General features: G+C 40.2%; 1 protein-coding gene, 1 long non-coding RNA gene and 1 other non-coding gene across 3 annotated transcripts; 2 read left to right on the top strand and 1 right to left on the bottom strand.

Moving 5' to 3' along the window:
- Positions 1 to 466: 466 nt before the first annotated feature.
- Positions 467 to 1,795, top strand: LOC116656035. The gene is made up of 2 exons (XR_004311049.1): positions 467 to 1,350; positions 1,428 to 1,795. It is a non-coding gene; the product is annotated as an uncharacterized LOC116656035 (long non-coding RNA).
- Positions 1,796 to 5,875: 4,080 nt separating this feature from the next.
- On the top strand, positions 5,876 to 8,087 carry LOC26514813. The gene is made up of 2 exons (XM_014906890.3): positions 5,876 to 6,244; positions 6,302 to 8,087. The coding sequence occupies exons 1-2, from the start codon at positions 6,082 to 6,084 to the stop codon at positions 7,741 to 7,743; spliced, it is 1,605 nt and encodes a 534-aa protein (XP_014762376.1). The 5' UTR covers positions 5,876 to 6,081; the 3' UTR covers positions 7,744 to 8,087.
- A 1,361-nt stretch (positions 8,088 to 9,448) lies between these two features.
- Positions 9,449 to 9,520, bottom strand: Trnaq-cug. The gene has a single exon. It is a non-coding gene; the product is annotated as a tRNA-Gln (tRNA).
- Positions 9,521 to 12,520: the final 3,000 nt, after the last annotated feature.

Below are 12,520 nucleotides of genomic sequence, written 5' to 3' on the forward strand. Positions count from 1 at the left end.
TAGAGAAAAATAAGAAAAGTTCCTCCTATTTTTAGTCATTTTAATGCGGCTTATGTGGGACTAGAAAATTGTGTTATTGTTGGGCGATTTATTTGTACGGCGGCTATTATTGTTGCCAGCCGCTGGAAATATTTCCCAGACTCGGTTTTTCGGTTTGTTGCGCCACGACAGAGGTCAGTAAAGTTCACTTAACAACCGACCCACAAATAAATGTGTAAAATGTCAAAAAATCAAAAGAAAAACTTTGTCATGTGTTAATTGAAAAGCATTTAGCCTAAATGTTTCTGCGGTCGCTGTATGGAAATTGAATTGGCTTTTTCCAAGCTTGTGTAATTATTGAAAAATTTAGAGCACGAACGTTAATTTCAATTAGACCGTGATGTCACTCAATTACTGTCCATATTTAAATAGTTATTTGAAATTTATATTCATGTGGGCTTAGTAGACTTATCTTTTTTACCTAAAATACAAAATTTGCATAGAATGGCCGTAAATTTAATCCAAGCAACAGACAAGCCAAATTTGAAAAATCGAAATTAAATACTTTTCCACTGCGATGGAAGCAGTTTTTTCATTCTCATTTGCGAATTTTCACATTTCGCTGACAGCTCATAACTTCTGGCCATGAATGCGCTTCGAAGGGGTGGGACTGGTGGGATGGTGGAGCGCATTATGCATAAATTCCCGTTAATTAAAAGCGCCACAAAGTGCACGAGATGGTCATGGAGAGGGAGTGGGAGTGGGAGCGCGAACGAAATGGATATAGAATAAGAGAATAGAGGGCTTGAAGGATATGGTCCCTAATGCAGGCCCAATATAAAATATGCGTGTCGGTAATTTGAGGAATGCAACAGAGGACCAAAGGCCCCGTAAATTTTCAAGAGCTTGCCCAGCCGGGCAGCTGAGAATGGAACTCACACGCCACCCTTCACCCGATATGTCCTGCCCCCCAGTGCAGTCCCCGCTTCCTACATTGAACTCGACCAACCCAAACGGAAGCGGAAGTTGCAGCAAATGGCGTATGAGATTGAGTGTGTGTGGAAGTGCCAAGGAGAGCATGTTGGGGGGAGACCAGCATGACCCGACTGTCCTCGTAACAAGAGTCCTGACCATGCACACACAAACAGGATAACGACGATAACTACAACCAGGAACCTTTCATGTTGAAGGGGGCCTTTGGAGGGCAAAATATTTACACATACTAAATCAGGAGAAAGCCCTCGAGTGCAGGCCGACTTGGGAGTGTGTGTGTTTGGGTTTTCAATGACCTTGTAAGGATGTTTGCTCTTTTTGTTGAGCTGAGCTTTGGCTGCAATCTGCGAGTGGTTCGCCAACAATTATGCAATTAAGGTAAGAGGGCTTTGTTTGAAAGTTTTATCTAAAAAGAGAGAGCTTATTTTATTAAACAAAATTAAGTTACCAACTAGGCTACCTTAGTGGCACTTGACAAATGCTCCCCGAGCTACTCAAATATTTTTCACCATCCGCCATTCATGGAGCATAATAAACTATTCATTAGCATTGAAAACGCTGTCAGAAGCAGCGACATTTAGGCCATAACTCATCAGCGCTTTATTGGCGCAAAGAAAATCCGTTGAGTGATAAATAACATTTCTGTTTTCGAAATTATCATAAATCGCAGAGGCATAAAAAGGGGGATGATTGAGTGAAAATTTAAAGGTGAATTTATTGAAATGGAAAATTTGCTCCCTCCATCGACCCCAGACAGACTTCAAGAGTCATATTCAACCTTGTTATATGGCAGACAACTTACATAAATAAATTGCTGTCACCACTTGTGTTATTTTTTGGGTATAAGGGATCAATGTCTAAACAATAAACATACAGCAGAAGGCATCGGGCAACGGCCAACGTTTAACCCAATACTTCCATTCCGTAGCGACCTACTTACCAACGCTGGCATATTGATGGCTAGGATGGAAAATATCCCTGGGAGGGCAGCATTTAGCTCTCATTCGTTATGCGAGTGTGACAGTTGTCTGGGCGGGGAAAGTGGTAGGGGACATGCCATGGAGAAAGCGAGAAATGTAACCAAAGACGACCACCATGAACATGGCGCACACAAAATTGCATGTCGAGTGCTGCATAAAACTCGAATTACAGCAAATTTGTGGATATCGTTCGCCAACGAGAAGGTTTTTGGGGCTAGGGGGGTAATTCGTCTGTAAACAATCCAGTCAACCAGCCAAATGCATTCTGTTTTTATTTGACAAATATTTAATAATCCTTTCGGGGCAACCTCAGAACCCATAACATCCGGTTGGGTAAAAATTTATAAAAATTCATCCAAATTGGGGATTGGATCTGTTTTTTTCTCTCTGCATTTTCCTTATTTTGTTGTGAAGGAACAGATAACCGAGCTGCATTGTCCAAGACAATTAAAAACTGTAAAGTAACACCGAGAACGAGTCCTGTCACAGCCATTTTGACATTTTAATTGCCCCCAAAAATGTGAAGGAGCTGCCAGCGAGGACACTTTCCGAGAGACCGCGGGCGCGATGGCTCGGTGTCCTGCGAATCAAATGACAGCGACCACATAATTTGCGGCTACTCGGCTTGACTTTAATTGCATTTCCAGTTTTCGTCAAAAGCTTAATTTAAACAATTACAGGGTCGGACTCGGTGTCGGAACAAATCCCCAAAGAGGCCGGTGCTAGCGGCTGGGATAATGCATTCGCAGACGCCATAAAATGCAAATTCCTGTTGATCCTGTTTGGCGATGCCAGTGCATGTTCCCTCGCTAGCTGCCATTTAGTCGGGTTAACTGGGATGCCGTCTGCCCGACTGCCTTGTCATGTCTGCTGGGTGCCAATTTTCCACGACCTCCGCCGTTTCTGGTGCGCTTTTGCACAAACCAATCTAAGGATATTGTCAGGACGGCAATCCCACAGCGCAGCACAGCCTGCCAGTGGGTGGGCGGCATTTTTGTTGCTTGGATGTCGCCAGCCTCCTCCATCGGGGCCGAAGCACAAATATTTGATTCGATTCTATTTTTTAAACCACTCAACAGTTGCTTGCACCTTGAAAAGTAAAGGTAGAGGGTTCTGTTTATTATTGTCCATGAACTTTTATTATAAATTTATAATTAAAAGCCTCAACTTTTGATTATAAGAAACTATAAATATTTATTAAATTACCTTTTATTTTTTTCACTGTATACTTTTTAATGCTGCTCAACTTAGTTTTGCAACTGCACTGAAGCCGGCTCAACATAATCCCCAAGCATTTTAACGCTGGCATTGCACCTTTGACCCCAATTTCACACGCCTTCCCACCCCTCGGGAAAGAACTCATCAAACTACTATTACTGTTACCCGTAGAATCCGACAAGGGCAGCTGCGAAGTTGTCACTAGATTAAGCTCATAGTCTGGGCCAGGCGGTATTAGATAAATATGCAAATAGACTGCTGGCCCCCGAACAGGATAATATTAAGTATACGACATGTTTTTCACACATAAACTGCGATTAGTTCGCAACTCCAGATTGAGCCACGCAATGAATTGTCTAGATTTGAAGTCGGACAGAGACATAAATCACATGAAAATGGTGGAGCTCATTAGAAGACCCACAGTTCATTGACCGACACACGCGTCCTGGCCGACCAAACTTTCGAATAGTTCCGTTTTACCCTTTTGTGGAAGGTCGAGGAGCCCAAAAAGTAGGCTACACAACACAATTTTTATCGGGCCCACGCACGTCAAGGCTTCGGGCCCGTGTCACACACCCACTTCGCCCCCTCACAGGGTTATATATGTGACTCTATCTATACATTCATTGGTTTTTTGTTTGCCCTGCCATTGTGGTTTATTTATTTATTTTTTTAATTTACTTCTCATGTGTGTTGTTCGGCTTTGGCTTAGTTTGGTTTCGATGTTCTGGGAGGAGCTCCATAATTCAAAATGAAAATAAATAGCCAGAATCTCTAACATATATTTGAAAGCTTTACATGTATATTGCTGGCGGCTGCAGAAATTGTGCTACACAACTGAAATTTATATTTATGATTTTGTTCTAGGTAAGGCCCGTAGCTCGACTAAAAGAATATGCAGATTTTATTCAAGTAGATGACAATGTTTCTGATTACACCGGCCTTGACATGGACATATGGAGATTTTCATTAAGATGAAGTGAAAATATGGTTTAGAAAACCAGTTCTAGTTCTTGTTCAGAATCAAATTTGTCAACGACATCACTTTTATGCATAACACATAATGTAAACCTCTAAAAACAGGCAAAATAATAGCCCACTGCCTCTTTATAAACAACCGCCATTGAAATGAAATATGAGAATACTGCCAACTGATATTTAAGTTAACTCAAAGTTGTTATCTTCTTATAAACTATTCCCATCACCATAAAACCCAATCGTTTAAATGCCCTTTGACCTGACACATTGCGTTCCAGTGTTTTCTTTCTTTCTTTTTTGTGTGTACGTGCTGCGTGTTATGTCGTCCTTGAAGAGGCTCAACTTTAAGCAAGTCAAACCGAAAAAATCTGCCAAATCATAGGCCATTTCAATTTAAATGTCCCCAAAGATGTCCACGCCACCACCTCGTCCATTATCCTTCTCGCCATTGCTAGCCATTTGGGGGGTGGAGTCCAATGCTTAATGTGCTTCCTGTTGACGATGCCAAATCATGAAACTTGGCCTGGAGCTTTGTTTCCCTTCAATGCCCATACTCTTTAAGGGGATGAGAAGACGTGCCCTCAGAATTTGACCAGTTGGCTTCGAATGACATGTCAAACACGCAACTGGGAGGTCTTTCGGGATTTTCCCGGTTGGCTGTGTCCTAGCCCCCTCTAGAGAAAATATTGATTATTATTACTGTGGGCCAGAGCCTACCGCGGATTAGGTGAGGATCTTAGGGAAGTACCATTTGGCCATTGACCTTCTCACAACGCAAAGCTCTGACATTCCGGTATAAATGGGGCGGTAATTTTCCCCACTTTGCGGCTTTTTACCCGTGGGCGTTAATTTGTTGATAAATTGCAGAGGCTCAAGAAGACAACAATGTCGGCTCTTTAAAGGTTAAAATTTCAGTTTTCCATATCACTGGCCATTCTTTATGCCAGATAGCGATGTTTGTGGCTGTATTAAATTTGTCACACTGATAATCGAGATAAAAAGTTAATTAATTTTACTTGCTGTGTTTAGGAAACAAATGGTATCAGATTTGTTATGGATCCTATATGCTTTGAAAACCACGGCTGGGAGTAGGGCTGACATGTTTATTATCTGATTTTCAGATTGCTGGGATTCTGTGATCAACACTGTTTGTTCCACTACCAGTTCCTTAGCTTCAATGGATTTAAAGACCAAGTAGAAATTAAATAATCCAGCCAATAGCTCTCAATACAGTGACTTCCGTTCGAATAATTTCGCCTACGATTCCCCATAAAAGAAAAAGTTGTGCAATCACATTAAAGTTCTCAGAAAATGTCGAACAATTTTTTATGCCCAATTTACTCCCCAGCTCCAAAGAGTAGGTAGTGCATTCATGTTTTAAGGGAATGGTTATATTTTGTTTTCGTTGCTGGGCCTTTGTTTCATTTTATAAAAACTTTTTCGACGGTTCGCATATTTGTTTCATAAAAACGCATCATCAAAAAAATCGGCGCGATTTATCAATTTGAACAAAAAGAAAAATACAAATATCGCTGGACCATGCTGGAGCGATGAAAGGCGATAAGAACTGGAGCAAGGGTCCATCTGCAGCCGAATGTTTTTTTTATGCAAAATGAATGGAATTGTGGCTGTCATCAGAGCGGACAATGTCGAACGCATTTGGTCAAAGTTGAATGCGAAATTTCTTGGCAGGAAATATTGAATCAAGAACACAAGGCGGCCTAGAACCTAAAGTCTATCCAAACTCTGGCGTTTCAGTTTCACTTAAATTCCTGTCTTCCATCTATATGATTTTGGGTATTTGTGAAAATTTGTGTTTTTTATTTCTAAATTAAAATTTAGTTCAAGTAAATTTTAAGTTCTGAAGTAAAGTAAAATTGTGCCCATTTTTGTAAAATCAATTTTCTAATGCAACTTTTGATAAGAAACAAAAATGTCCTATCAAAAAATTCTCAATTACGGAAAATACGTTAGATATCATGCCAGGAGCTTGCGTGTTGATGCAAATATCCGTAAGACCGATTCTTTGGAAGATGCTTTATCCTTGCTGGGTATCCGAAGAAAGGAGGACCTTTTAAAATTCATTAGTAAAAGGGGTTAGTATATCCAGTATCTATTTTGGTGAAGAAAAATGACTAAAGTTTTAAATGCAGGAGTTAAGAATTCAAGTCGGGAACCATCCGTTCCTGCCTCGCGCTATGAATCTGCTAAAAGCCTTCGCACCCCAAAGTCAAGAGCTCCTACAGAGTCTCTTAGCTTTATACGATTCCCTGTTGATAAGGACCTGATACGGAGATTGCAGGTTGAAAAGCGTCAGCAACGAACTAAGAACACCGTACTTCCAAAGATGGTGGACGATTGCAAAAAGCGTAAAAGTGTCTTTACACGATTTTACCAGATGGCCTTTATGGCACTTAGTGTGGGCCCCATCGGACAAATTAGTCGCATTCTCATCGCTTTCTTTAGTTTGCTTGTGTCCATGGTATCATGTAATAACAACGCCAAAATAGTACCTCAAGAATCCAGGAGTTTCTTCCATAGAAATGTGGCATATCTTTTTCCACCATTTCCTGATGAGATGTTGGTGTATACGATTGATAGATTTGCAAAGTTGCTTCTAGGTTACAGGAGCAAGACGAAAGTCGCAAACCCCATAAGAGCGTTAAAAGGTGAGGAAACTAGGACCCAAGACCCCTTCGAAACAAGGAATAAGTTGGTCGTTACAAGTAACTGCTCCTCCAAAAATTCATCCGAGTCGCTTCTAATCGGTGGTTCTTTCTGTAAACCCTTTAAGGGGACAACTAAAGATCCCTTGAATACCAGGAAGGAAGTTCGCTCCATAAGAGAGTTTAAAGGTGAGGAATCTATGACCCAAGGACCCTTAAAATCAAGGAACAAGTGGGTCGTTACATGCAACTGCTCCTCCAAAAAGTCATCAGAGTCGCCTCTAATCAGTAGTTCCTTCTGTAAATCCTTCACGAGGATAAGAAAACCTACCACGAAGGATATAAGCCCCATAAGAAAGTTTGAAGGTGAGGAAACTAGGAACTATAGACTAAAATCAAGCAAAAAATGGGTCGTCACTTGTAATTGCTCCTCCAAAAGGCCAGCCGAGTCGCCTCTAATCGGTGGTTCTTTCTGTAAATCCTTCAAGAAAAAAACCAAAGATCCTTTGAAGTCCCCGAATGAAACTTTGCTTGTTGATAGCAAGATTTTAAAAAATTTGAAGAAAAGTCATAGAGGTCAGTTGGGGTCAACCAGCTCAATATTCTTGAAATCTTTCCCTACCGAGGAGCTAAATTTCTATGAGCCATTCGAGGATACGTCCGATCTCACACTTTTAATCAAGCCTCGGCAGAAGCGAAGGAAACCAAAATCTTTATGGTCCATGAGTACAAAGTGTACCCCTTCTCACCCTGAACCACCATGCATGGATTGCTCATTTTGCAAGGCCTTCAAGAGAACTCTTGCTCACATGGAGGATGGCTGCAAAAGGGCTTCTTATAAGGCAAGCTCCTTGATGGAGGATATCGAGCAAACATCAGCCAAAGTTATAGGCCCATTGTATAAGCGTTCAGAAAATCGGGGATCCTGAAATGCTTTTTAGTACTGGTGGTAATACTTTTGTTTTTGGCGTAAAATTGGTGTTTGGAAAAGAAATAATAAATATTTATTTAGATAACTAGTTTTTTGTTTGAAGAGAACTTAAATGGATAACCTCTTCAAAAATATATTATTTGCAATGCAACTTGGAAATCAATCTCATCCCCTATGGCCATAAATCCATTCCATCATTATGTGCTGTCCATGTGATGTTTGACCTATTCTGGCCTTAATGCGTACCGCGAATGCTCACATTTCATTGCATCAGTCACGAGAGGTGAATGAGGAGGAAAGCCATAACAATTCCACTCGACGTATTAAATGCAATCAACAAAATTTTTCGGGGCATTTTTATGTGGGAGCGAATCAACGAAGCGCGTTAAATAAACGCCACAAGACGAATCTCGTTTAGTTTTACGTTAACAGTTTTCCACCTAGCATGGCCCCCACCCTTAACCTCCTCCACAGTTATCTCCAAAACAAGTTCAGCAAAAGGGGTAAAGAAAATTCGCTGTAAAATGTTCGTCTTTGTCGCTTGTCTGGCTTATCGTGACAGCCACTACATTTTCTGTCTGGGACAGCTCGGGTGCTAAATTATTGAAATTTGACAAGCGAACCGGCAGGTCGAAGGAGTGGGGCTGCAGCTGGAGCCACCGACTACTGGTCAAGTGGCCAGCTCTCAGGTTTAACAAATTCAATTAATTAGCTCCCAACTTGTCAACACTTCGGGCCTGAAATTAAAGCTAGGCAGTGTTGCAATTGTTGCGCAATTTGTCAAATATCGATTATTGATTAGTCCCCTTCGAGTTCTATTATTAGCACTCGCTCATATTGGCTAATGCCGTTATTGCCTTGTAGGGGCTCTGTTTTCAGAGTCCCAGGTCAAAGTTCGCTGGGAGGAACAAATTGAAGAGATAGGGTAGGGTGAGTGAAATATATAATTTGATATTGAGACAATTTGAAGTTGAAGGAAGGGACAAATAGAATTCAGTGAAGGTGTTTAATTTGCTTAAAATCTTCAACACTTTCCACAAATTCCAAGTGTAGGATCTTTTCAAAGGCCCCCTTTCTACCACAAAATTCATTTTCATGAATGTCTGACTATTCTGCTAGTTAAACACTCATAATGGTCAGCTTAGTGTCGGCTAAAGTCAAGTGTTCAAGCGGGTTGCTGGTCGCTTCTGATAGATACTTTTGCCCGTTGTGGCTGAACGAGTATCTTCGAGGTTCTATTCATGTTTCCCGAAAAACTTTAAGCTGACAAATTATTCAAAACAATGTTGTTGAAGCCAAAGTTGGCAACCAAAGAGGCTAATGAAAAAGCTCAGAGTTTTCAATTGTTTGGCTTTCAGGCATTTCGTATCTTTCAGCGCGAAATGAGTTGCCACTTTTTATGGCCAATGCCGTTTTATTGGAGACCCAAAACTATTTGGTGCAGTTAAAGCTAAAAGGAAATAACAGGAGCAGTAACTGAAACTGAAACACAGACAAGCCCTCATACATATGCAAATGCAACTGGCTGTCTGCCTTTGCTTTGGTTTGTTTGTGTTGGTTTGATTGTTCGTTGAAGGTTTGCTGTAACATTGAAATAGGATATTTACTGGCCAAATACAGCAGTGCCAGGATTTGTCTACTTCATGGAAAAAAGAAAAACTAAAATATTTCTATAAAAAATATTAAATTTAAAATATATTTTCAGGTTCTACCGAGATTTGAACTCGGATCGCTGGATTCAGAGTCCAGAGTGCTAACCATTACACCATAGAACCGGATGAGTCCTTTAGGGATAAATCGCAGGTTTTAAATAGCGGGGTTTGTGAATATGTGGAAATTAAAACAAGAATATTAATATACTTAATTATTTAAATTCATACATATATAATAAAGATACATAATACACATAAATTTTATATAACCTAAATATAGGTGAGCGATTTAAATATAGAGATACAAAAGATAAGTCTTTTAGGAACAATTTGTAAGTTAAGCCCTAAAGAATTTGCATGACTTAACTTTCTTAAAGTGTTGCTGCCAAAAAGCAAATGTTTGCTTTGGTCAAGGACTAATAATAGTCCTTGTTTTTTGAGATTCTTTGTTTGGCTGTCTTGTTGTGTTTACTTTTCGGGGCGTTTCAAGTCAATTATATGCAGTTCACTTTCATTTGTCTGAGCTGGCTTGTGACTTTTTCTTTCTGATGGTGTCGCACGATTAAGTGGAGCTAATTAGCCAAACACTTGTTATCCTCACGCCACCAATACCCCTCCGCCGAAACTCTTGTTAAAATGCCAGCACACGTTCATTGTCTTGCTTACCTCCTGTTTAAATGGGTTTAAGCATTATTTTTACACAGACTCTCGGGGTATTTATACGAACATATTTAAACCTCCATACGTATGTCTGTATGTGTGTTTAGGGGTAGTGATGTCCCTATTCCGTTGCCCCACCGACATTATTATCACATCATTTGCATGCGTTTAGTGGGGGCGATGGAGGTAAATAAGTAGAACTTTGTGCAGCTCAGGCGAACGTAATTCGATGCCAACTTTGATGATGACAATCTCATTAACATGACATCGAAATCAGAGCTCGTCGGGTTATGTTGTCATATAAGCGCGAATAAAATCCGGGAGACAGTTCAATGATAGATGTTCGCTTTATGCTCCATTCTGATGTTGGGGATATAAATACCGAATCGCAATACAATTGCATTTTCCCATTCCTGCTCCTGCTACCATTATTTCAACTGAATGTAGACATTTCTGATTCTACTGTATTTGTACTTTTACTCAAAATAAGTACAAGGTACTTTTGAATGTGGAATCTATACACTACATTCGAAAAGCTTTTGGCCCTGAAAAGTTTAAAAAGGTTGCAAGCTTCGTTAGCGAAAGCTTCCGAAAGCTTTGACAGTCAGGCTAAAAAGTATTCCAACCAGCTTTCTTAACATAAATATTAGTTGTCATTTTATAGCTTTTAAATATATAGCTTGTCATATTAGTACACCTTTGAAGATCATATATGGGTATGCGTCTGTCTGTCTGAGAAAGATATATTTTTTGGATTTTTTGTTGAATTTCTTTGGGGATCCCCTTCAAAAGTCGTGGCAAGTGCGTGGATGGACAACATGGCCCCCAGCGTTGGCTATATCTTGGCCAATTTCCACCCGATTCTTGCGCGGAATACCTTAAACGATTTGTAGATAGATTCTCCATGATTCTACATCAAAATCTGAGAACGAAATATTTTTGGGATTTTTTGTTAAAATTCTTGGGGGATCCCCTTCAAAGGTTGTGGCAAGTGCATGGAAGGACAATATGGCCCCCAGCGATGGCTATATCTTGGCCAATTTCTTTACGATTCTTGCGCGAGATACCTTAAACGATTTGTAGATAGATTCTCCACGATTCTGCATCAAAATTTGAGAACGAAATATTTTTTTGGTTTTTTGTTAAAATTCTTGGGAGATCCCCTTCAAAGGTCGTGGCAAGTGCGTGTAAGGACAACATGGTCCCCAGCGTTGGCTATATCTTGGCCAATTTCCATCCGATTCTTGCGCGGAATACCTTAAACGATTTGTAGATAGATTCTCCATGATTCTACATCAAAATCTGAGAAGGAAATATTTTTTGGATTTTTTGTTAAAATTCTTGGGGGATCCCCTTCAAAGGTTGTGGCAAGTGCATGGAAGGACAACATGGCCCCCAGCGTTGGCTATATCTTGGCCAATTTCCATCCGATTCTTGCGCGGAATACCTTAAACGATTTGTAGATAGATTCTCCATGATTCTACATCAAAATCTGAGAACGAAATATTTTTGGGATTTTTTGTTAAAATTCTTGGGGGATCCCCTTCAAAGGTTGTGGCAAGTGCATGGAAGGACAATATGGCCCCCAGCGATGGCTATATCTTGGCCAATTTCTTTACGATTCTTGCGCGAGATACCTTAAACGATTTGTAGATAGATTCTCCACGATTCTGCATCAAAATTTGAGAACGAAATATTTTTTTGGTTTTTTGTTAAAATTCTTGGGAGATCCCCTTCAAAGGTCGTGGCAAGTGCGTGTAAGGACAACATGGTCCCCAGCGTTGGCTATATCTTGGCCAATTTCCATCCGATTCTTGCGCGGAATACCTTAAACGATTTGTAGGTAGATTCTTCATGATTCTGCATCAAGAAGAAAATTGAAAAGGGAAAATCGAGAAAATTGTCTTTTAATTTGTAACATATTTGGTAACATATGTGCATTGCAGTAGAGAAGTCAATTATACCGTATTAAAGATGGTGTTAAATATTTGATAAAAGTCTTGTTAAAATGAACATTTATTTTGTAAAATTATATCATTATGTATGGATTGTCATCTGAAGGGATGACGTTTATTTTCGGCGATAGCGACTATCTGTGATTTGGGGAAACGAAACGACCCGCAGGTGACAACCTGCACTCGGGGCTGCCACGCGATTCCACGGACACGCTTTCGCTGCCTGATAACAGCCAAAATGCGAATATGGGAATGTTTTAAAAATAATTCGCGAAATATAAACGCAAATTGGGCTAGCATTTTTTGATAAGGTTGAACTTAACAGAACAGCTTTCTATATAATCTGTATGGAAACACAAGCTGCGGGTAATCAAATCTGTGGACATTATGGGGGATTACAGTTTCTGATTAGCCGACATTGATTTGTGTAAAGATAATCCCAACAAGCCATAGACATTTTAATCAGGGCGATCCCAGGCACATTCTGATTTATATGAACCGTGAACTA

The sequence above is a fragment of the Drosophila ananassae genome, chromosome 3R (genome assembly GCF_017639315.1).
Source record: "Drosophila ananassae strain 14024-0371.13 chromosome 3R, ASM1763931v2, whole genome shotgun sequence".
Taxonomy (NCBI): Eukaryota; Metazoa; Arthropoda; class Insecta; order Diptera; family Drosophilidae; genus Drosophila; species Drosophila ananassae.

Excerpts from the sequence above, each read along its gene's own strand:
- LOC26514813 (XM_014906890.3), top strand. The coding sequence starts at position 6,082 with ATGTCCTATCAAAAAATTCTCAATTACGGAAAATACGTTAGATATCAT. Across the intron at positions 6,245-6,301 it reads AAAATTCATTAGTAAAAGGG|GAGTTAAGAATTCAAGTCGG; the intron begins GTTAGTATATCC and ends TTTTAAATGCAG.